The sequence below is a fragment of the Anolis carolinensis genome, chromosome 4 (genome assembly GCF_035594765.1).
Source record: "Anolis carolinensis isolate JA03-04 chromosome 4, rAnoCar3.1.pri, whole genome shotgun sequence".
In the NCBI taxonomy this organism is placed as follows: Eukaryota; Metazoa; Chordata; class Lepidosauria; order Squamata; family Dactyloidae; genus Anolis; species Anolis carolinensis.
In genome coordinates, this window is record NC_085844.1 from 147640769 (window position 1) to 147667356 (window position 26588).

Below are 26588 nucleotides of genomic sequence, written 5' to 3' on the forward strand. Positions count from 1 at the left end.
AGTAATGACAGGAAAAACAAAGTAGTGATATCTTGAAATTTTGGTATTTTGAATGTTAAAATTAATGTCAAAAGATTAGCATGCCAGGCTCATGAAGAGAAATGTCAATGCTTGATAGGAGACCAATGGTAGGAATGCCCATTACCCCACTTCATTGAAGCGATTCAGCATGGCAAACTTGGCAGACCCCATCTCATATGTTCCCTCCTTTCTCCAGTATTTCTTTATTTATTGTGTTAGAAGCAAATTCAGAATACAGTTATAATTTATTTTTTTTAAAAACACAAACAAAAACTTGGCATTATACTAAATTTCCTTTGGACTACCTCTGGTATTGCTGTAAGAGGGTCCTCCATTGTACATGTGGCAGGGCTCAGACTGCATTGTAGTAGGTGGTCTGTAGTTTGCTCTTCTCCACACCCACATGTCATGGACTCCACTTTATAGTCCCATTTCTTAAGGTTGGCTCTGAATCTCATGGTGCCAGAGCGCAGTCTGTTTAATGCCTTCCAAGTTGCCCAGTCTTCTGTGTGCCCGGGGGGGGGGGGGGAGTTTCTCATCCAGTATCAGCCACGGATTGAAATTCTGGAATTTAGCCTGCCACTTTTGGACTCTCACTTGCTGAGGTGTTCCTGTGAGTATCTCTGTAGAGCTCAGAAAGTCTTTTCTTGATTTAAGGCATTGATTTGCTGGCTGATACAGAACAGAGGACGGGCCAGAAATGTCAATGCCTTGGACCAATTTCTCCAGGAGGAGGTCTGTCTACATCATTTGAATGACTCTGTGATGCTTTATTAAGAAACTGTTTTAGAAGTGTTAAGAAACTGGGGGGGGGGGGGGGAGAGCTGCCCGGAATAATTTCCATAAGATTGAGGTTGCGAGGAGGCTTTTGCTGTAATTTGCCATGTCCAAAATGGTACCTTATGCATAAGTCCAAATCTCTTTGAACTGAATCTTATTCAGCTGAATAAGAGAACTCGAGAACAGAGAAATGAAAAGGAAAACTAAAATACGTAAATAAAAAATTAACTATGTGTAAATATGGTATAACAAATTGGGAGGAACTTTTTTATTGGACTCTGATTACATTGGACCCTTATTTTCCACTAGGATTTGATTCCAGGACCAGCCGTGAATCCAGGACCAGCCGCTGAAGACCCATCACATACAATGGCATAGTAAAAAGGTTTGCTTTTTGAAATCTTTTAAAATCTATATAAATTTTCAAGCTGTGGAAGGCTGAATCCACAGAAGGTTAAATCTGTAGATATGGAGGGATCACTATACTGATAAAAAGCCTTTTCACTATGCCATATCATACTAAGCAGGGCTCTTCTTCCCCTGTCATATTGCTCCACTTTCTTTAGTCTTTGTCCACTTTGTAGTTTCTTTTGAGGGAAAAGTAAAAAACAATTCTTTAGGAAGCCAAAGTGACACAGCAGAAGTTGGGCAAGAACCTAATGGAAACTGGCTGCAGAACTATAATTCCTACATTAAAGGTAAAGGTAAAGGTTTTCCCCTGACATTAAGTCTAGTTGAGTCCAACTCTGAGGGTTGGTGCTCATCTCCATTTTCTAAGCTGAAGAGCTGGCATTGTCCATAGACGTCTCCAAGATCATGTGGCCAGTATGACTGCATGGAGCACCGTTACATTACCAGCTATAACATTACCAGCTATATAATCTTCAGGTGGTATAATACATTTTATGTATGAATCTACTGCCATGTTTTTCTTGATTTCTGCATCAAAGTATGGACCAAAAAGTGTCAGAAAGAAATTTCAAAGAGCTCAAACATTTGGATGTGGTATTGCTGCCAGTTGACTTTGTCCTTTTCTCTCACACTATCCGCCCAAGATAGAGCGCCTTGGGGTATTTTTCTTTCAGTGTAGGCCACTGCACGAAGAAGTAATCTGAAAAGTAGTAAAGAATCTTTCCAGAGAGGGACAAATTTTCCACCCGACAGATGCTCTCAATATAGACAATCGTTACTTTCTTCAGTCCCAGCATCTTGAGTAGAAGGGCAGATACACATATGGGGACACAGGTTCCTGGGCCATTGCACAGCACCTGACAGAAAAGACAAAGCTGATTAGAAAATGATATCTACAAAACCCACCAATCATGAACAGTAAATAAAATCAATTACATGAGTGATAACTATGTATAAAACTAAAGAAGATTTGATTTCAAGCAAAAGAAAACAATAATTGGGCTGCCCTTTTTTTGAATTCTTTATGTCTGTTGATATCACCTTTTTTTCCTCCCCCCTCTCTTTATCTAGTGCTGATATTTCTGAAGGAATTAAAAATCAGTTCTCAGAAGGAGGGCTAAACGCAATCCTTTAGCCCTCATTTATTGCTCCCACTGTGGTCCCAGTTTGGATGGAACAATTCTCTTCAAGTCTGCTTATAAATTATTTTTCTATATTGCCCATCAAAAAGTAATGTGCAGCGCTGAATATTAAACTGTCATGAGCAGTGCTGATCATATATCATTGTCAATATAAGAGTCGCAGCGCTGGTAAGATCTCTCTCCAACAAAACAGTCTTTTGGATCCCTGCCTTCTGAGATCAGTTTGTCAAGTGGTACTGGAAACTGTATCTAAAGTCTTCACGCAAGAAATGTGCTGCCCTACTGAGTATAATAGCATTGTAAGCATGGGTGTGCGTAGGCATGCACACATACACATGTGATACTCTCAAATAATTCACAGGATCACTGAACTGAGAAAGGGAGGGAAGAGAGCAACGGGCTCTTGATTCCTTTGTTGCTACACATTTCCTGTTTCCTCTCCTTGGCAGCAATCTTGCTACCATCGCCCCTTGTGTCCTTTTGGCAGCAAAGCAGGAAACACATCTTGCTGCGATGAAATGCTCTGGGGTAGGAACGATTCACCACCAGCCCAGTTCTCTTTGCCCTTGTAATCCTTGCCATGGAAAGGTTCTGAAAGAGAGGACGGGCTTGGAGGTGCAAATCACAGACTTCTAGCCTCCCCCTAAGACTGACTTTTGCAATCTGGCTTCTCTCGCTATGGCGCTATGGAAGCATCCTGGCTTCCTCCAGGAATTGTAATCTGACATGTATAGAAGAGAGTTTGGTGATGGCTCACCTAAAGGAAGCATTGGTTGGAAGAAAAAGCCTTCCTCTTCTTTGCTAAATAACATCAAGGAAAGATTAAACTGGGAGTCTGGGATGGGTAGAGAGGCGCAAAATACCCCCTGTCTACCCTTTGCCATTTCACAGATACAAACTAAGATACATGTGGTCAAAGCAAACTAGGAGACAAAGCTCCTTATGTCCATAGATTGTAATTTGCTTTATTTGTTTTGAAAGCTGAACCTTTTTTAGCCACTAACCAAGGTGGCCTTTCTTGGGGACTATGCTAAAAAATATAATCCCACTATTTACATTATGCTACGAAATACAGCGGGGCCCCTGGTGGCACAGTGTGTTAAAGCATTGAGCTGCTGAACTTGCGGACCAAAAGATGCCAGGTTCAAATCCTGGGAGTGGAATGAGCACCCGCTGTTAGCCTCAGCTCCTGCCAACCTAGCAGTTCGAAAACATGCAAATGTGAGTAGATCAATAGGTACCGCTCCGGGGGGAAGGTAACAGTGCTCCATGCAGTCATGCCGGCCACATGACCTTGGAGATGTCTATGGACAATGCTGGATCTTTGGCTTAGAAATGGAGATGAGCACCAACCCCCAGAGTCGGTCACGACTGGACTTAATGTCAGGGGAAACCTTTACCTTTTACGCAATACAGTATATATACATACCTTTACACAGAAAATTTTGGAGTTGTATGATGCACTCTCCAAATAAATAGACCACTAAGTAAAGAGTACTAGAATCTCACTAATGCACATCAATTACTGCAAAAGTACTTAAATATACCAAATGTTCTAGAGAGTTAAAATTAACAAGGCTGCACCTCCAGGCTTATAATCCATTTACAAGATCAAGTAATGAAAGAGGGCAAATGTACCACACACTAAGAGCCCAACATGGGAATGCTACTTCTGCTGATCGTTACATTGAGGTGAGAGTGTACAAATACTGTACTACATAAAATTGTGTGCCTTAACCCTAGCTCAGTGAGACTGAGGTTCTGAGAAAATTACCAGCCAAAAAGAGAGGAAAGGATAAAGGGACTGTCCAAGATTTCTGCGGGGAGAAAAGGAATTGCAAATGTGGTTAGTATGAGTCATCCATGAATTTATTATAATTGGACTTCAGAGAACTATTTTCGTGGGCCGTGACGGAGATGAACAGCTAATAAGAAAAAGAAACAGCAGTAGTCTGTTTTAAGAATCCCCCAGACTCCCTCTTGACTTACTCTTCCACTGAAATAAATGAGGATTGCTTCCTCCTTTAGGACAGAAGAGAAACATTATATGCTGTAGTTCTAATTTAGGTTTAATTGTTCTGTATTTCTTATTCAGTGCTCAGCAGCTTTAATTCAAAAAGGAATTACTAAACAAACCATGCAAAAGCCAGTGTTTTTCTACATTTTCCATATTACATGTTCACCAGACTGCAATTTAGTACAGAATGACTTTTTTCAAGGGTTAGATCATTGTTGACGTTTATTTTAAGAATCAACAAGTGGCTGCCATTGGGCCAAGCATGACTCCCTGTAGTGTTCCAATGACTTCCCTCCAGTTGTCAGCCCACAAGCAAAACATAAAGAAAACAATGGCTGTAGCTGTTAAGGATTGGTAGTTTGGCAGGCTACCTTCCATAGCCTTTGGAGGACTCTGTTCTTAAATTAAGGCTGCAAGCTTTCCTTCATCAACCTGTTAGTTAAACAGATCTTATAAATTAACTCAACAAGCATCCCTGATTGGTTTACTCAGCATAAAACCTTTTTCAAACTGTGGGTGGCAAGGATAACAGAGAAGGAGCATTTCTCCCTTTGCTCTCCAACAGAAGGTTCTAAGATGGCATTTGTTGCAATAAGCATATGTACTATTGAAAAACAAGAGAAGTAAGCTCTGGACTTCAAAATCATTGCTTTGAAAGTGTATGCTGATTGAAACTCATTTGATTGATTTGATAAGATTTCTTCAGCTGGCAAATTGCTGTGTGTCCCAGGAGCAGAGGCAGGGTGAGGAGAAGGAAGAGGATGAAAATGTGTCCTCCAAGATTTACCTATATTGCCATCTTCACAGGGCAGAAATGCAACACAGTGGAGTCCACCCAACATCCTATATTGGTTTAGATCAGTGGTTCCCAACCTTTGGGCCTCCAGGTGTTTTGGACTTCAGCTCCCACACTACCTAACAGCTGGTAAACTGGCTGGGATTTCTGGGAATTGAAGTCCAAAACACTTGGAGGCCCAAAGGTTGGGAACCACTAACTTAGATACTATCATTTGTCCTTGGCACAAGTTTTGCGCCTCTCCAACATTTATCCAGTTAACATTCCAACAGATTGAGAAAGAGGGAAAGAGAAGAAGCAGAACTACCTCATCAATTCAGTTAATAGAACAACTATTTACATTTCTTCCTCTTTTTGGATTTTTCTAGTCTAAGTGATTATGGTAATAAGATTAAGGATGTCTGCATTACAACTATCTTAAAGATGGTTATTACAAAGACTTCCATCTATTAAGAAATTATGCACTTTTGTGTTTTCCTTTTCATGCAACTGTTATGTCATGTCTTTTCAGGTTGCAAATATCTCTGAGCTTTTCCAATTGCACAGCGTGGTGTACCTACATACATACATGACTGTGCTAAAAAAGTCTCTCAGCACAATCTCTATATAAATACACATGAGCACAGAGTACTCATATTTACACTTACAACACCCAAAGGAGACTGCAGGTCTATCTGGTGTACATTCATCTTTGCTGGGCAGATGGACAAAGACAGAAGAAGCCATCATTTCTTCCCAGACTTGGCACCCAATGAACCCTGTCACTGCAGCTGGAAGCTGCTTCAGTCTTTCAAATGTGGCAATGTATTTGAATGACATTTACTAGATCCACTGAAAAAAACCAGAATTCCTTTGCCTTACAGGGATTAAATATCAGCCAAACTGGCTAGAGTAATGGAGGCAAGCCAGTTCTTGGATATGTGTTGGAAGAAATTAGACTCCTACGTGTATTTTTGTTACATTTTGGAAATCTTGAGATGTTCCCAAACTAAAAGAAGTGAATAGAAGACAAGGCTTGAGGTCTTAAGTGCAAATACTAGTCTTTAATATGCAGCCATTTGGACGAAGAAAGCTTTAAGGGCCTTATCAGAGCAGAAAACCACTGTAACTAGCCTTTGTGAGCCTAACAGTGGTAGGGCAAGACACTGTCTTTCCATGTTCCATGCCAAGGCCTAGTCCGGAGTGAAATAATTGCCTGAATTTTGGCAGTGACTCATGAAGGCACCTAACAAACATCTTTGTATTCTCTTCTTGCCAGAGTTCTAGAAAACTCAGAGCAATTATAATGGCCTTTCCCAGAACAAGCTGGCATGGCAAAGTAGTGACAATGTCAGATTTGTCTGTGAGTTCAAATCCTGACATGGTTACTGCCCGTAGTTATGCACGCATGGTTTTAATGGTACTGAGATAGATATATAGATATAGATATATGTAAACTGTTTATGGACTGGAACAAAAGTATCCTGCAAAACCTTAGGCAAGATACTAGTTATTTAAAATACATTGCTTTTACTTCACCACAACCACATACCCCACACTGTGAGGCTCAAACTATTAATATTTCACAAATCTCTTTTGTAACATTAAACAGTATCAACATTCCGCTTCCATCCCATGCAAAGAAATAAAGGCTCCAGCAACACCATCTTAACAAGACTCAGATTCAGGTTGAGTCCTTATTCTTACATCTATCAACATGCAAGGAAGGAAGCTCCCTAGATCCATCCTTTCCATCCCTGGTAAGCATCCTAACATGGGAACAGAGGTGTGTCAGCCAGTCCTGGATGGGATTACACCTCCAAATGTCAGCTCAGGTAGATGCAATAGTGAGGAGTGCTTACAATTGGCTTCAGCTGATACACCAGTTGTATCCCTTTCTAGATTTGGACGACTTAAAGTTGATACTGCATGCACTGGTAACCTCAAGGTTGGCCTTCTGCAATGCACTGTACATTGGGCTATTTCTATACCAAGTTCAGAAACTCCAGTTAGTTCAAAACATGACAACCAGATTGGTCACGGGAAAATCGAAGAATGAGCATATTACACCCATACTAAAATCATTCCACTGGCTGCCAATTAGTGTTCAGAGTAGTGATAGAATATAAAGTGCTGGTTATGACCCTTAAAGCCCTAGATGGTTTGATCCAGGTTACCTACAGGATTGCCTTCTTCCGTATAATCCACCCTGGGGAATTATAAGGGGGACCTTTATTCCAACCAGCCAGAACCCAACTGGAAACTGTGACCCAGAGGACCTTTTCATCAGCTGTCCCTAGACAGTGGAATGACCTGCCAGAAGAGCCTCAACAACTAAATGAGCTGTCAGAATTTAAAACACACCCATTCCTCCTACACCCATTCAATTTTAAACTATGAATTTTAAATTTACACTCTATTAATATAGTATTTTAATCCCTGTACTATGTGCTTTAATATATGTATTTATAGTGATGTGTTTTAACTGTGTTGTACTCCACCATGAACTGTGAGGAAAGGCAAATGACAAATAAAATAGTAATAATAATAATAATAATCCTCACATAGATCCCAACTCCACAGCACCACCTTTGTTAATTGTCAGGTAGGATGTATTGCAAAAGTGGCATTTCAGCAATGCAGTCTGAGAGTTATTTTTGGTTTTTGTTATATTGCACCTGGAGAAATCCAATTTGTGCAGTCTATGGGGATCAGATCTGCCAAAAAGGAGGCGAGAGGGAGGTGTAGCAAGGCATGGGCGTACAGTCCTTATGCTAATCTGGCTGCAGGTGAGGTAGAAGATGGTGCTGCACCATCAACTACTTTGCCAATCTTGATCCGCTTCTACATATGAATGGGAGGGGATGCTATCTTATCTTTCATGTCAGGGAGCAAAAGATCTTGGGTCAGTCTTTTAGCTTTTACTGTACTAGCCTGTCCTGGGCTGGTTAGGTGGATAAATTGGAGTCTATAAGCAGATTGGCTGAACATTTTCTGCTTCTACCACCCTATGTTACTTTTACCACAAGCTCTGAGAACATATAAACAGCCTGGGGAAGTTTCTAGGACAGGTCAGGTGATGGATAGGTTTCTCTGCCTAGAGCTACAGAGCATGAGTGTAGAGAGATGGCTGCAGTTGATTTGTGACAAGTGGTGACAAAACAATTGCATATAAGTGAGAGATAAGGAAGCCTCGCCTTGTTTTCCATTTATATTTCCCCTACATTCTTTGTTACGAGAAGCATGGCAACGTAGCAGGTTTATGTTGCAGAAGAACTTGTTTTTCTAGCTGTATGATGTAAAACTGCCCCAGCGCAACAAACAGTTCATATTGGCCAATGAATGTGGAATAAGCCTGTTAAAGGGTTGACCATACTTAAAATAGGTTGAAATGCACATGGGTTTATACACAAACATCTGATTCTTACACCAAAAAGAACTAAAAGGTGAAGGCACCAGAACCTGCACTACAAACTAATTGATCATTTCTTGATATTCCCCATGTCAGTTCACCTGTAAGGAAACAACATCTGCAGGCAAACAAAGCCCCATTCTCTGGCTATGCTAGGATCAGTAGGCAGCTCTCTTAAGAACTGACAGGTGATCAAGGACATACTTCAAAGTAGTATGTCCTTCTACTGTATCAAAACAGCATTTCATTGTGTCTAATGGAAAGGTCAATGGGTAATTTGACAAGGTACTAAAAAGGACAATATTCAAATGGATCTTTCCATTCCAAAGTAGAAGTGCCTACTTACGTGACCACATCTCTTCTTATGAACCTGTATGTGCTCTAAGATCAGCCAGGGAGGCCCTGCTTTTGATCCCACTGCCCTCACAAGTGGACAAAGGACAAGGCCTTCTCAGTAGTGGCCCCTTGACTTTGGAATGCCCTCTCCAGGGAAATTAGGCAAGCACCCACCCTTATAACATTCAGAAAACAATTGAAAACTTAGCTGTTTAAGCAGGCTTTTTAATAATGGCTAAAAGTATCAACCACCCTATGGGACAGGATTTTTAATGGCCATTAGAACATAATTTATAGCCATGATACTTTGATCATAGGAATGGCTGGTTTTAAGTGGCGTTTACATACAGTGTTCCCTCAGTACTTCGCGGTTCGCTTTTCGTGCCCTCGCTGTTTCGTGGGTTTTTAATAAACACTAAAATAATAGTATAAATAATAAAATAATATTATAAATCCCTTATAAATCTCTCTTTCTACTTCCTTCCTAAGGAAAAGTCTAAGGACGGGAGAGAAAAGGAGGCTGAAGCAGCTTTGTTTTCGCAACACAAGATCCGAAACAGCTTATAAAGACTTACCATGAACATAACTTGAAGCAGAGCCTTCCAACATATATCAACAACCTTTTCCATCCAAATAAAAAGAATTAAGAAGTACGTCGCTGATTACCTGAGGAAGGGTAACCGAAACTGGAAAGGTACCCAGGAAACCAGTCTTAATCGACCTCAGAACCTACGACGGAACCTGCTCCCATATAGACAAAATCCACTACCTTGTTATATGCACGATATTTACACTGCATTGAATTTCTTTTAAGGTTTCTGTATTGTGGACAATACTACCATAGAATCTGAGACACTATAAAAGACTTCCATAGGACTGAGCACTTCAACTAGAGACCTTTTACGTTTAAATCCGATGTAAATCCGATGTGAATCCTATTGAATCCAGAGACTTAGGAGTTTACTCTTATGTTGTGATATAACAAGATTGGTGTAATTCCGATGTGAATCCTATATAAATCCAGAGATTTTTGTGTTTATTTGCATGGTGTGATGTATTAAGATTGGTATAATATACACATTGTGGAACACAGATGTGACTTACTAGTAGATTGCACCAGAGACCATACTTGTTTTGTATATTTTGTATATTCACCTTACAAGGCAGTGGCAGCGGCGGGAGCGCACATGCACGTGATGAGAGGCAAGGAAGGGACAGAGACGCTTCTTGCAAACAACACAAATATAGCGTCCCTACTTCACGGATTTCCACTTTTTGCGGGTGGTCCTGGAATGTAACCCCCACGATAAGTGAGGGAACACTGTACTGGTTTTAGAGGGCCTCATTGTCTTTTAAATTGTTTATTTATTTATGTTTTAAAGTATTGTGTTATATTGTTTTATTAATTGATATGTAATTATTGTCTGTGTTATATTATTTATTATATTTGTTTGTTTTCTTGTAAACTGTCCCAAGTCCCTTCAGGAAGAGGGGGGAGGATATAAATAAAGCTTATTATTATTTTACTATTATTATTATTAATTACCTGAGTTATTCTTTTTTGCCTTCTTATCAGTAGTAATTTGGATGTTGAGATAGCATTCCCAACACTGGAATGGGTTACCTTTCTTCCCTCTCTTGAGATTTTTAAGAGTATTTTATCCATATTTTGATGTACATAGCTTTCAGGGCTTCAGATCATGCTGGCCCTAAACCATTGTCCTAATATGGTCATGAGTAGGGTATGTGGGATTTGAGGGTGGATATGAAGTGGTATAGGGAATGTCTGGATTCCACTTTTGCGGTTTGAGGACCTCTTTCAGGCCGTGCCATGGCACCAGGAATCACTGACGAAAGGGAAGGTGCGCAGGGTGGCTTGCAGCGTCCTGCACACCTTCCCCCATCTTACGGTGGAGATGAAAGAGGGTGCACTGGCACCCTGTCCCTGTCCCATCGCATGGGAGAAAGGGCGGCAATGCACGTTGCCTTGCTGCCCTTCCTCCATCATATGGGGAAAAGGGAAGGAAAGTGCGGGTAATAATAATAATACTTTATTTATAACCCACCCTATCTCCCCAAGGGGCTCCATCGGAGCTACCCAAACTACCCTTTCTTCTCCGTAGTGGAGGAGGAAGTGCCTTTTGGCACTTCTACCCCACCTTGGAAGGAATGTGGGTGCAGCTTGCCATGCGTGTGTGATGCCACACTGCAGACCCTGTCCTTTCTGCACAACAAAACAGAAAAACAGGACAAAAATGCCCCGTGTGAAGAGGTGAAAAGTAAACAGCTCCAGTGAATCAAAATCTAGTCCGAAGCAGCAATACAGAACATCCAACACTTGTTAAAAGAAACTGGGACCTGTGTGGACAAGCAACATTGGAAAGTGGGGGAAAACAGGGAAAGGTTATTAATGGGGAAGAATGCAGGAAGTCTGAGAGGCTGCTGCAGCTTAGTTTTTACTGAGTCTATTGGGAAGGGTAAGATTCTGTTCTGTCCTCTCCACTACTTTTGCACTTTGAACCTGCCACAATTGAAGAAAGCTGAACACAAAGGGAGAAAGAGGGTGAAGAAGAGAGAAACAAAGAGATTTTGAAAACACTGAACAAGTGTGACAGAGGATTAAATTAGAATGTCCTGCCAAATTGAGGCATTTGGGGGGAGGGGGATGATTATTCCAAGACTCATGTCAGCTGTCTTGTAAATTTTTATTTCTGCAAGGTAATGGCTGTGAATATTCAGAGCTAAACCAGAACATTTTATTGCCTGAAGCAGAAAAGATGCATAATATCCAAAGTTGGCCCCTTTCCCCCAGCACCTGAGACAGGAAAAATTGTAAGTGACTAAATACAATGAAAACAAATTAAATAACAGTTTTCTATCCTTTGATGATCATTCAGATCTGCTGTCTAAAGCAGATGTTCCACTCTGCCTAACTGAAGCTGGAAGGGAAAAGCGGTAATAAAAATTGGGCCAATATGATAAAATATGTGTTAGCTGCATCACAAGCTACAGTCACCTTGGGATGGAAAGAGTATAAAAATGGAATAAATAAAAATGGTACAAATATTTAGCAGATTCCATGCTCCAATATTACATTATGGATAGGAAAAATAAATATATTAATGGATATTCTAGGGGGAAATTGGAAAGGAAATGGGGAGAACTGATAGCCAAGGTAAAGGGAAATAGAAAATACAAGGAACTGAACTAGACTATCCTTATGACCAAACAAATAGAATGAATGATAAACAGAATGTGTGACTGTTCCTGGAGGGAGGGGGTGACAGGGAGGAGTAAAACAGAGGAAAGGGAATGGATATAAGCAGGAGATAAGTGTTGACAATAGGGGACACTGGAAGGGGGAGAATATATATAGAAATATTGTTTGTGTATATGTTGCTTTTGTAGTTTTCTATTCATTCTTGTGTGGAAATATGAATATGTTATATTCTACTTGTATGACCCAATATTTTTTTAAGGCTTCAGGACTTTTCCTGCCAATATTTGTTTCTGCCTGGTGAGATTATACCACCAGACCCTTATTTTTTTTTTAATAAAGATGCAAACTACATGTGTAGGCTAGGACTGGAAAAAGTAGCATGTCTCATAATGAAATAAGAGCATAGTAACATGCAAAGATATATGTTTTAGATGTAAGTGACAGAGGGTGACACTGTAGAATAGAATATGACATCACTTTAATTGCTATGGCTCAATGCTATGGAATCATGGGAACTGTAGTTTTATAAAGTCTTTAACTATTTTTGCTGTGGGGTGCTAGTGCTTCATCAAACTACAATTCTCACAATTCCATAACAATGAGCCATGGCAGTTAAAGTAGTATCAAACTGCATTAATTTGGGGGGTTGGTTATTTTTGTCTTTGTTCAGCTTCTCACAGAATTGCATGTTTGCCGATATCTGTTGCAAACCTCCATGAGTCCCCTTGAGGAGATAGGGCGGGATATAAATAAAGTTTTATTATTATTATTATTAGTAGTAGTAGTAGTAGTAGTAGTAGTATCATTGTTGTTGTTAATTCTACAGTGCAAATGCATCCTAAGTTAAAGAAAGGTTTGGTGGTGGGAATGCATTGTGCTAACTAACAGTTCAAAAAAAAAAAAAGATCTGTATTATTGGTTCTTAAACCCTATCTTCCAGATGTTCTGTACTCCAATTTCAACACAGCTAGTCATCAGCGATTTGGAGATTGGCATCTAAAACCACTGAACTATAAAGAGATACAGTACTACTCAGGGCCGTAGCCAGAAAAATTTGGGGGGGGGGGTTTGAAAATTGGGGGGGGGGAGATTGAACCCCTAGCACCCCCCACCCCCGCTACAAATCTGTCAATATCTGCTTGAGATAGTGCCTGGAGGGACTCTTAATGTTTTGCGTCTCATAGATTTAGCATGGGGATTTGGTTAACCAGTTAAAATTCATGAGTAAACCAGGTTTTTTTTTATAACCTGAAAAATTTGGGGGGGGGGGATTGAACCCCTAAAAAAAAAACCCTCGCTACAGGCCTGGTACTACAAAGATACTAGGTTCATCAAATCCCAGTATCTTTAGCAACCCTGCTAATAAAATCTGATTTGGGCCCATAATTGAACCTGTGAGATAAGAATATATGATACTATTTTATATCAAGTCAGATCTTTGTTTACACTGGTCAGAAGTGGCTTTTCAGGATTTCAAATGATTGGTAAGTTTTGTGTGTGTAGGTTTTTGGCAGTGCTTACTAGAAATGCCAAAGATTAAAATTCTGACCTTTGGTATACAAAACATGCACTGCAACTCATCTCTATAAGGTATATGCCCCCATAAAATAAAAGGGAGGGAAGCATGCAAAAAATCAAGGCAAGAATGATAGAATGTCTTATAGACAAACTTAGTCCAAACATGTCATCTAAGGAAGAGTCTTCAGGTTTGTCCCTGCAGTTGCAAGTTGGTCGGTAGCAGTGTAGTATAAGGGTTAGAGCAGTGGTTTTCAACCTGTGGGTCCCCAGGTGTTTTGGCCTACAACTCCTAGAAATCCCAGCTAGTTTACCAGCTGTTAGGATTTCTGGGAGTTGAAGGCCTAAACATCTGGGGACCCGCAGGTTGAGAACCACTAGGTTAGAGTGTTTAACTGGGATGTTGGCAATCCAGGTTCAAATCCATATTGAACCACAAAACTCTCTGGAAAACTTTGGGTCAGTTATTCCCTCCCAACCCATCTAAAAAATCTGCTATAGATAGATTATAGATATACTCACCAGACAAAGATGGGATATGAAAGCAACTGACAAAGAAGAAAGTGTGAATATTTTCCCACTATAAGGATAATCTTATTCCCCAAACTATGGAACATTTTAATGGGAAACAGAGGAAGAGAACAACAAACTAGGATGCCACACATATCCCGTGTTTCTTAACTGGGTTGTATTTCTCCTTTCTGCTACAGTCCGTGTAAGGCAGGGGTCCCCAAACTAAGGCCCGGGGGCCGGATGCGGCCCTCCAAGGTCATTTACCTGGCCCCCGCCCTCAGTTTTATAATATAATATATTGTATATACATATAATATTGATAATAATATTATAATGTAATACAATATAACACTAATAATAATAATACCATACAATAGTATTAATTATATATTACTAATAATATTACTAATAATACTACAGTATAGTGGTATAGTTCAATATAGTAATATATAATGCTAATAGTGTGCTATGCTAACAATATAACATATTGTATGTACATATAATTTGTAAGCCACTCTGAGTCCCCTTTGGGGTGAGAAGGGTGTGACACAAATGTAGTAAATAAATATAGTAAATAAATAAATAAATTTTAGACTTAGACTCGCCCAAAGTCTTGAAAGCACACAACAACAACAACAACAACAACAACAACAACAACAACAACAACTACTACTACAATCCTAATTAACTTGACTATCTCATTGGCCATAAGCAGGCCCACACTTCCCAATGAAATCCTGATAAATGTATGTTGGTTAAAATTGTTTTTATTTTTAAATATTGTATTGCTCTTTTATTGTTATTTCATTGTTCTTATTGTTGTTGTTGTTTTTGCACTACAAATAAGACATGTGTAGTGTACATCAGAATTTGTTTGTATTTTTTTTTCAAATGATAATTTGGCCCCTCAACAGTTTGAAGGATTGTGGACTGGCCCTCTGCATAAAAAGTTTGGGGACCCCTGGTGTAAGGTGTCATGATGCTAACCCTGATACATGCAGTGATTTAATACAGCACTCCTCCTTTGAATGCTAATCAAACTAACATTTTCATGAAAGTCAGTGGTGAATAAATGAGATTGCAGATTACATATATAAAAATAGTGAATTCAGGCAAAAAAACACACAGTTCTGGAACCAACAAGGATAATCTGAGAATCTGATATGTAGCCATTGAGGTCATCATCTCAATGAGAAGCAAGAAATAGGACTTGTTTATAAAGAAAAATCAGAGAACTAGAATTCCTAAAATGTAGAGACTTAAAAGAGCATCACTTCTGGAGAGAACTGGTTTGTAATATGGACAATGTTACAAATCAGTAAAAGTAAAAGTAAAGGTTTCCCCTGACGTTAAGTCCAGTCATTTCTGACTCTGGGGGTTGGTACTCATCTCCATTTCTAAGCCGAAGAGCCGGCGTTGTCCGTAGACACCTCCAAGGTCATGTGGCCGGCATGACTGCATGGAGCTCCATTACCTTCCTGCCGGAGCGGTACCTATTGATCTACTCACATTGGCATGTTTTCGAACTGCTAGGTTGGCAGGAGCTGGAGCTAACAGCGGCCGCTCCCGCCGCTCCCGGGGTTTGAACCTGGGACCTTTTGGTCTGCAAGTTCAGCAGCTCAGCGCTTTAACACACTGAGCCACCGAGGCTCCTACAAATCAGTAAAAAAGGGAAAATGTAGGAAGACTAACATTTGTACATGGTGCATAGAAAGGACAGCTCCTTTTTTGTCTTACTATTCCTTATACACCATTAATTCTTTGCTGTCTTGGTTGTGAACACTGTGATATGCCAATGACTTAATATGAAGGCTGTACTCAATGTCATCTCAGAGTATTCTACTTGTCCTCCAGGCTTCTACTCTATTGAGACTCTCTTCAGATGCAAGAGTGCAATTTCACAAAAGGTCGAGACAAGAGTTAACAGTATGAAGCTGCAAAAGTTTACACTCGAATGATTTGGGCTTCAAAATCCTAATTTGCCACCCTGCAAGCTGTTTATTAGAAAAATAGTGCATCAGACCGTGGAGTGTACTCTATTGCACAAAAGGAGCAGGAAAACTGTCACCCGATGAGACCATATAAGGAAGGTTAAATATTCCTCATATTTTGTTATTGTGTGCCATCAAGTTATTTTTCACTTATGGTAACCCAAGGCATCATGAAGTTTTTCTGCCAAGTTTTATTCAGAGGAAGTTTGCCTTTGCCTTCTCTCCGAGGCTAATGACTTGCCCAAGGTCACCCCATGCATTTCCATGGCAAAGTGAGGACACAAACTCTGGTCTCGACTTGTAGACCAATGCTCAATCTCCAGGTTGAACCTCCACTCTCCATTTCCTCTTCCATTGCTGAAAAATTCTCTAACTAAAGAGAGACTGGACAGCTTGGCTATTTTCAGTGCAAATATCCAAAGGAACACAATTACTGCTGTTGACCAAACAAAAGAACATTCCGATCTCTTTTATATTATCATCACATGTGATTGCTTAGGTAATTACCAGCCACACGGTGTTCTTTATGAATTCTGGAGATCTTATCATTACTTCCCTTCCAGGTCTTTAGGAGGGGTGCTGTATTAAATCAGCTGTAACTGCATGTCCCAGGGTTAGCAGAAGGTGAGGAAACAAAGCCATTCATAGAACTGGTGTCACCACATTAATCCCCGATATGTTTTGTGGTAGTGGGAAGAGAACTGGTTTTGGAAGAGTTTCATCATTATAGCAAAATAAAACAAAACCACATCAGAAATAAACTGAGCTGTAGGCACCACATTAACACACAGAAATGATTCCAATTTAGAGTAATTTAGATGGACTTAAGTGCCATTTAAATCAATATTACATTTAACAATGCAATCATGTTGTTCTAAATTCTTATGAGTGGCTCTCTCTGGAGTATAATAGTTTTAAAGAAAGATCTGCGTTCATCTGTGTCCATTTATTAAATGCAGAAAAAGAATAGTCTGTTGTTTTTCGGTGACTTTGAGTCCGCACTCTGCACACACACATGGATTTTGAGCCTGCAGAAAGCCACGATATTAACATTGTAGAATTGAGATTTTCAGCAGCATCCCTGTCTCCATTCAGCTGCATCCCTGTCTCTACTGCATACGGTTAGACATGCCCTCAAACCCTTTCCTTGGTTTCTAGTCTACCATCACAAATAGGCAGGTGCAGACATGGAAACTGGGAAGAAAGGCTTTTTTTCATGTCAGGAACAACGTGAGAAACTGCAAGTTGCTTCTGGTGTGAGAGAACTGGCCATCTGCTAGGATGTTGTCCAGGGGATGCCCAGATGTTTTATCATCCTGTGGGAGGCTTCTCTCATGTCCCCACATGGGACGCTGACAGACCTCGCTCCCTCAATTCGAACGACCAACCTTTCAATCATTAGTCCTGTTGGCACAAGGGTTTAACCACAATTACATTAAAGTCACTTTTTTCTTTGTGGTCTCTGTGCTTCGCCATAAGCAGGTGATCAGTAAACATGTTAACTGGATGTGGATTCCATACCAAGCCTGAATAGAAGAAAGAACTACAAATCTGAGGGAAGTATCTGCCTATGCTTCGCTATTTAGGCAGTAATGATGAAGGTTTGCAACCATATGATTGTTCTGAGAGGTCAGGTAAAGGAACTCTATTTTGCTTTGGTCAGTGTTCCTCACCTGGAATACTGTGTCCAATTCTGGACACCACAGTTTAAACGAGAGATTGACAAGCTGGAAGGTGTCTAGAGGAGGGCAACTAAAATGATCCAAGGTCTGGAGACCATGCCCTGTGAGGAGTGTCTCAAAGAGCTGGGTATGTTTAACCTGCAGAAGAGAAGATTGAGAGGAGACAGGATAGCCATGTATAAATATGTGAGGGGAAGTCATAGGGAGGATGGAGCAAGCTTGTTTTCTGCCATCCTGGAGACTAGGACGCGGAACAATGGTTTCAAGTTACAGGAAAGGTGGTATCACTGGAACATGAGGAAGAACTTCCTGATTGTAAGAGCGTTCAGCAGTGGAATTCTGCCTCGGAGTGTGATGGAAGCTCCTTCCTTGGAGGCTTTTAAGCAGAGGCTGGATGGCCACCTGTCAGGGATAATCTTCAAACTCTACAATTCAACGAACTCAGCACAACAGTCTAAGATACCTATGTACACAAAATTGTAAACTAACATTTTTGTAATCTAATTGCACTTAAGTGAAAGCTTTGTAGGCAACAACAGAATGAAATGGAATAGAGTATGCTACATCCACAAATAAAAGTGTTATCCATTATTTGCATTATAATTAGAAATAGTTTGGCCAGAAACCCTGCTTGATGATTTTAAATGACCCTCTGAATGAGGTGCTGCATATTTAGGATTACTATGCAACTTTTTTTTTCTTGTCTGTGGTGGTGTCAGTATATTTTATATGTGGCTCATGACCAAACTTTTCTCTCAATGTAGCTCAGGAAAGCAAAAAGTTTGGAAACCTCTGCTATGACCACTCCCCCAAATGTACAGGACTGAGACCTGTGGTTTCACTAACCCGCATTCAACAAAATATTGTTACTCTTGGAATTTCATAGATCTTCCAGACAATTCAATGGTATATTTCCATTGGAAGTTAAATAAAACACCCTGGTGGGCCTATCAAATTCCTAGAAAAGATAACTATTTAGATTTATTATTTTTTTTAGATTTTCTGTGGCAACTCTATGATAACATTCGGTGGAAGTCATTCATTTCACTTGCATTCACTATTTTCTGTGGTTTCTTTATCCACCACAGATACAGTGGTTTTATTGTATCTACTTGTACCCATCTTTCTTCAAGCCTTTGGGGACATAGAGTTAGAACTACTGATCTGTCCACAACAATAAAATATTTGAATTGAACACATCATACATTGTTTTGTGTGAAAAAGTGGCATGCCCCACTCACACAAAACTACTAAGAAATATAACATGAGAATAGCAGTTTTATGCAAGACATCTTATAAAAGGAAATCCCAAAAAATAGTTTGCTAGATTTCCTCTAACAGAGAAAGACTGCTTTTTTAGAAATAACTGGGGGAAAAACCCAACAAAATTCTTATCATGTTACCTAAGTGACTTGTAAATGAAATCTTCTAAGATCTAGTCACACAATACCAAAATATACTGGAAAATAATCCAGTGTTTTGAATGTATTCCACCAATAAAAAGGAGAGAAAAAGCCAATGAGAACCATGATATAAAGAAACAATAGCTCATTTATCCATCCTACCATGCTACCGAAGTGCAATGAACTTAAGACATTTGGAGAACTGGAGAGAGAATGGAAAGTTTTAGCTAAGTGAAATAAAGATCGCCTTTCATATAGTTCCACTGTGCAAGCGTTTCTATAACAAATGTGTCTGTTTGTTATGGTGAATTTAACAAGTTCATGAATCTGGCATCTTACACTGCTTACTTGTTTCAAAAAAATGGGTTTTAAAAATGTGGAGGGGAATATTTCCTGCATCCTTCCACTTCAGGGTGTCTAACCTGGCACCTTTAAGAGCGATGGTAACCAAATGGCAAGCACTACTTAGTTAGGTCATTGAATACCGTGCTGTGTTCCACTGAACATCGCATTACTCTTAACCTTAAGTGAGATGGCTGCTTTTAGTCTACCAAGCAGTAAACAAGTATTATTTGTTTATTTTATTTACAGCATTTATATTCCGCCCTTCTCACTCCGATGGAGACTCAGGGCGGATCACATTACACATATAGGCAAACATTCAATGCCTTTTAACATAGAACAAAGACAAGACAAACATAGGCTCCGAGTGGGCCTCGAACTCATGACCTCTTGGTCAGAGTGATTCATTGCAGCTGGTTGCAACTAGCTTGCTCTCCAGCCTGCGCCACAGCCCGGGCTAATAGTATGAAATCTATTAAGGCTAAGGAGCCAGATATAATTCTGCATACACTGGAAAACACGGGAATGAAAGCCAGTTCCTTGTGATGGACTCCCATCCCTTCAGGTATGGTATGTACATATGTGGGCATATGTATGTTTGAATATGATCTTGATAAAGGAAAGGACAAAAACTATAGCAAACCACTCAATTCAGAGAACACTTTTCCTAAATGGAAGGAGTCTTTTAAAAATAAAAACAAATTAAACCTCCACAAAACAGGTAAATAAATTAAGGACATGCTATGCATTCAAATCTCAACAAAGCCTTTGGCAACCCTAGCCTCATTCATTTCTATGGCACCCTACTTTTTCCTCATTCATTAGTTCTTGAATATAATTCTGCCCTGTTAATTGTACATAGGCATTTTAACCCTCCTCCTAACTAGATATTTTAATTTCCACTAAGTCAGTTAGTTGCAGAATCCACTCAGAATAAAACGTGTGAGGTTGGCATTTTACAACATTGCCACCTGAGGAGGTGTAAAGAATATTGTTGTGTTCTAGTCACCTCTATGCACATAAAACAGCTGGGACAAAGATGGTTCCAAAAAATCTATCGTGTTTATGTGGGTTATGTGTTTTTTAAACAGGAAAGATTGAATAAATTTTCTGCCTCATGGATGGATGTATTTTCTGGTTGTGACTGTTGAGGTGTCATCAAATGCCCCAGATAGTTTTTATGCCCAGTTTAGTGAATTCTCATTATGTCAATAACAGGAAGCGGTACACTTGGACACTAAATGGTGTACACTTGGAACAAACTAATAGCTACAAATATCTAGGCATTACGTTTTCATCATCTGGTACTTGGTTTAACCATATTACTCATAGTATACAAAGAGCAACAAAAGCAGCAGGTTCCATTTACAAGCTGTACCACCATAGATACCCAGGCACAATCAGACCTGCCCTGGAAGTCTTTAAGAAAAAAATAATGCCAACACTCATATTTGGGGCTGAAATTTGGGGGCACACCAATTTGGCCAAGATCGAAGCCTTCCAAGTTAAGCAGCTTCGCATTCTCCTGGGACTTTCCAGAACAACACTGATGGCTGCAGTAAGGGCAGAGCTAGGAATGCTCCCAGTAAAAGCTCAAATTTTAATGAGACAATTCAATTACTGGTCAAAGGTAAATCGGATGAATTCCAGTAGACCTCCTCGCCTATGTTTAGAGGATCAAGACCAGCGTGCCCACAAGTCATCATGGCTAGAGGCCTTAAACAATGAGATGGCTAAAATTGGCCTTCCTTTACAATTTTTGAATGATCTAGGACCTAGAGCAAAACAAGTGCTCATGCAACACACTCATGATATCTATGCTCAATTGGACCTAGCAAGTATAGGTAGGTCTTCTGCCACAAAGTTTTTAGCCTCCCACAAAATGAATATTCATTTAGAACACTATTTGACTATTCCAGTTCCGTTACCCTTAAGAAGAATATATACCAGGGCCAGGTTTGAACAACTCAGTATTATGATGCAAACTGGTTGCTACTGTAACATCCCAAGAAATGAGAGATTTTGTGTCTGGGGAGAACAAATAGTGGAAGATATCGAACATTTTTAGATTGACTGCCCAGCATATGCTGAACTTCGACACAGATATTTACATCCATTACTATCTAATTTTAGGTCCCCCAACAGAAATGATCTTCTGACAGTCCTCTTGCAAGGACAAGAAAGATCCACCATAATCAGAGTAAGCCTTTTTATCCTGAAAGCTATCAAGAAAAGAGCACATTTCCTGAAAGAAGAACAAGGAAAATAAGATTTTGATGGCAAACAGAAGATCAGCTGCTGTCCTCCCATCCTTTTTGCCTTGTTTTTATTTATGTTGCACTTTGAAATCGTCATATGACTGGTCAAACAAATAAATTATTATTATTATTATTATTATTATTATTATTATTATTACATCAAAACGCTATGCTATTCAAGGTGTTGCCGTTATTACATCAAAACGCTATGCTATTCAAGGTGTTGCCGCAGGATGATAGTTCTCATAAACACACACCAAGCCATAGATTAAGGAAGCACATGGAATGGTATTTTTTATCTCCGTTAAACATGAAACCCAGTAACATAGAGGGAGGGGATGTGTGGCCATGAAGTGTATTACTCCAGCCCTGGTTATTCCTTGCTCAAGACCCACATTTTTATGTTATAGGGGTTAAAGGTGAATAATCCTCCCTGTTATCTCCAGTAATAAAAGAACCACCCCTTTACAGCTGTCTCTTCCATCAGAAGAGACAATGGAGAACAAGATCAAGCTTCAAAGGCACAATTCAAAGTGCTGGCTTTAGCTCATAAAGCTCCAAACGGTTCCAGCCCAGCTTACTGTCCAAACGTTTTTCCCTCTATGAACCATCACTGAGGTTAAGATCTCTTGGGGAGGCCCTGCTCTCAGTCCCACCTCCTTCACAAGTGTGGTTGGTGGGAACGAGAGACAGGGCCTTCTCAGTGGTGGCTCCTCGGCACTGGAACGCTTTCCCCAGTGTGATTAGATCAGTGCCCCCCCTTCCCGGAGCTTGGCCTTCAGAAAGGAAACAAAGCAATAGCTGTGGCTTTTGGCCAGTAAAGTAATGCAGTGCAAAAAATAAATAGGGAATATGTGCAATTGACAATTAGATGGCCTTGGTTTACAATTTTGGATCATGTGATTTTAATGTTTACATTAGGTGTTTTTATTCTACGTCTTAATGTCTAAATGTTGCTTATGTCTTATGTTTTAATGGTTTTAATGGTTTTAACTCATAGTTATTTGTTTATATATTGTGATTTGGTTTTTATGTGTATGTTTGGCATTGAATTTTGCCATTATTATGTTGTAAACCGCTTTGAGTCCCCCCAGGGGTGAGAAAAGCAGTATATAAATACAGTAAATAAATAAATTCTAGGATTGCAGAAAAGCTTAAAAGAAACAAATGTTCAAGCGTAGTGAAATGGAGCTAGGTCTCCTGAAATAAATGACACAAGTTAGCCACTATGAACTTAAGTCTCTTTCAAATAGATCTGCTGTCAGCATGGCTAAGTTTGGCTTTAACCCAACAGCTTTGTGTACTTTTGAACTCAGAGATGAACCTGGAGACCCAGGGTTCAGCAGGGGCAAGGACAGCACTTGCAGAGTGAAAACTAGTGTGCCAGGTTCCTTGAGAAGTCATACCTGGCAATAGTGACATATGCTTGGATTACGTCCTGTCTGGATGACTGTAACGCCCTTTACATGGAGCTGAATTTGGAAACTGTTTGGGTGAAAATTTGTAGCTATATGGCTGGCTGGGATAGGCTATGAGGAGCATATAACTCCCTGCTCCCCGTAGACATCCCACAGGGTTCTGTAAAAGTGGGGGAAAGAACAAGGAGTGTGTCCTACCTTCACTTCCCTGGATGAAAAGCAAGATGCAGAAGCACCTAATAAATAAAATGCTAAATTTCAGAGCACACTGGCGTGCATTATCACTGCACACTTGAACCACAGCCAATTGCAATAGCAGGTTGTCATTGTGAAATCCAGCCTGGTGAACTGCTTGACTGTCTCCTGTTCATACAGAATGAAAGCCAGGCCCTGTTGCCTGTATTTGCTTAAACTGTGCATTCTTTACACTCCTTGGATTTGTGCCCCAGTCAAGAGGAGTTTGGGAGGGCACAAGAATTTGCATGATCAGTTTTTAATCAACGAAAGTGACTTTTAAAAAGCATTCCAAAATCCTACTGCCTTCCTTTTAGCAATTTAGCAGAAAGACAAGGAGGTGCCTACACTGATTCATGTCTCAGCTTTCCATAAATTCCACCATGGCAACTATGTGTTTTTGGCATCATTTAATGCCTTTCTCCAATGTTTCCTATTTTTAACACTTAGCTGTTGAGTTCCATGGCAGTAGTCTTTGATAAACACTGTCAACTCAGAACCAACTTTTTTCTTCCACTCCTCTGGAGGCTCATAAACCTAGAGAGTCCTGGGAAGCTGCCAAGAATGTGGCACTCAGTTGTTCAGTAAACACACTCTCACCCAAAGGCAGTTAAATGTATGCTGGACAACTCTCAAGCTACAAAGGCGAGACTCTGATTCAAAAAAGTGTCCACGCCATATATTAATCAAGCTAAAAGATAACTGATTTGGTTGTTTTTTTAAACGGCACATAAACACATTCTCCCAAGGGGAGATTAAGTTGATCAAATGCTACATAATTTTTTCATTCGTTATCAGATCTGTCTTCTGAGGCACATTATAAAAGGAAACAACATCTCACATACTTCAGTTTTACAACAGAAATCAAGTGATCAAAGAGAGAGGTGGGGCTTTCCTTTCAAACAGATTAGCTTTCTCCAGATGCCTAAACCCTCTAAAGGCACCAGATATTGTCAGATCTCGGAAGCTAAGCAGGCATAGTACTTAAATGGGAGACTATCAATGAATGTCAGGTATTGTAGGCTATACTGCAGAGGAAGGAACTAGAAAAACCACCTTGGAGTATTTTTTGCCTAAGAAAACCCTGTGGAACTCATAGAGTCGCCCTAAGTTGACAGGCGACTTGAAAGCACACATGCAATTATATTCACAAACTATTGAAGCGTCATCTTTAACTGAAATGAAAGATCTTCTGGATCATCTTGGCATTGCACAAGGAGATTTAGGATGAGGTAATAATAATAAGGAGCCCACAGGGTGGTGCAACGGGTTAAACCGTGGAGCTGCTGAACTTGCTGACCGAAAGCTCAGCGGTTCGAATCCAGGGAGCAGGGTGAACTCCTGCTGTTAGCTCCATCTTCTGCCAACCTAGCAGTTTGAAAACATACAAATGTAGTAGATCAATCGGTACCGCTTTGGCAGGAATGTAACGGCGCTCCATGCAGTCATGCCGGCCACATGACTTTGGAAGCGTCTATGGACAACGCCAGCTTTTCGGCTTAGAAATGGAGATGAGCATCACTCCCTAGAGCCGGACATGACTAGACTTAATGTCATGGGAAAACCTTTACTTTTACCCTAGCACCCCTAAGAGGTTTCCAGAGATATTGTACGGAAAAACCTATTCCTGCCTCTGTGGGAACAGCTATGCTTTTTCTCATGCAGTTTCCCTGAAAATAGCATGTCATTCCCAGGAGGAATTCCTACTGTATATTTAACACAAATAGCATGAAACTAGTGTCTGTTAAAAAAAAAGAGAGAAAAGAAGAATCAGTTTCAACCCGTAGGCTATCTCTTAAGTACTTTTGAAGGATTTTCAGAATGATTAATTACTGCTGTTGCACATTTTCCCCACAGAGAAATGGGAGATCATGGACTCAGTGCCCATCCCTCCCATGAGGCCATAAACAATCAGCTCTCCTTTCTGCCACTCCTTTATCATACTTGCAATATAGAGCTGTCATTACTGTTTTGGTAGTCATTGCTGAAAGAATGGCCCTATTCACATAGTGTGGTAAGGTATAATTCCAAAGGGTTGGACATTCTGAGGAATTTACTGGGAATACCAGCTGGATGGTGCATGGAGCCCATTTGCCCTTCACGGCTTCTCTTCCCAGGAGGAGTGGTTGAAGTAGGGATGGACCAGCAGTGGCCACAAATGACTCACTGTAATTTTAATGAACATGTCCTCTGTGGCATCTGTCCTCTGAACCCCAATCCCTCCTCCTTGTTTTGCTTTGGTAGTGATGGGGCTGCTTCCTCTTTCCTATGAGGTCAAAAAGTTAGAGATCCATCTACTTCTATCACATCACAAATGTGGTTGGCGACAACGAGAGGGCCTTCTTGGTAGCCACTCTAACTCTTTGGAACTCCCTCCCCAAGAAAGTTAAAACAGCCTTCTCCTGGACATCTTTTAAAAAGCAGCTAAATACCTTCCTGTTTGCGCAAGTTTTTAATGAAAATTCTTAGTTTAGAACGAAAGGAAGGCTAACTTTCAGTGAGTCGTGTTAGGTTTACCAGCTGTATTGATGTTTCCTGCAATAACTGTATTTGATAAATGTTTTTAAATATGTTTATTTATGTCTTATTGTAAACTTGGTTTTATAGGCCATTGTTATATGTATTTTAACCTGTATTGCTTTTAAAATATTGTGAGCCGCTTTGGATCTCCCGTTTAGGGATGAAAAGTGGTATACAAATAAAGATTTATTATTATTATTATTATTATTATTATTATTATTATTATTAAAAGGTAAAGGTTTCCCCTTGACATTAAGTCTAGTCATGTCCGACTCTAGGGGGACTCCTACTACTAGGGATGTTATGCAGAAAAAAACATGGCTTTCTGCCAGGATGCATAGAAGCACCCATGTCTCTTTTCTTCATAATGTCTACTCAAAAGTGATGGCACATCAATCTCTCCCATCACTTCTATGGGGCATCCCATCTAGTAGTAATACTCATTAGGCAGGCAACTGTAAGCATAACATTACAAGAAAAAAAGAGAAGGATCAAGATGGTTATCCCTTCAGCTACCTTGCCATGGAAATCAATAGCAGTGTAATTCTGAAATGGGAGCTTGACCAGTCTACAAATAAGGAGTAGGTGAGTCCATTCT

The 26588-nt window shown here is 40.0% G+C and overlaps 1 protein-coding gene across 2 annotated transcripts in view; it reads right to left on the reverse strand.

Annotated features, from left to right (window-relative positions):
* Positions 1-247: 247 nt before the first annotated feature.
* The window catches only part of alg14 (ALG14 UDP-N-acetylglucosaminyltransferase subunit), a 46385-nt gene continuing 20044 nt past the window's right edge, over positions 248-26588 (reverse strand). For both annotated transcript variants that reach the window (XM_008109187.3, XM_008109186.3), the window contains one exon: positions 248-2069. In XM_008109187.3, coding sequence (XP_008107394.1) covers positions 1839-2069 — 231 coding nt within the window. In that variant the 3' untranslated portion in view covers positions 248-1838. The remainder of the gene's footprint in view (positions 2070-26588) is intronic.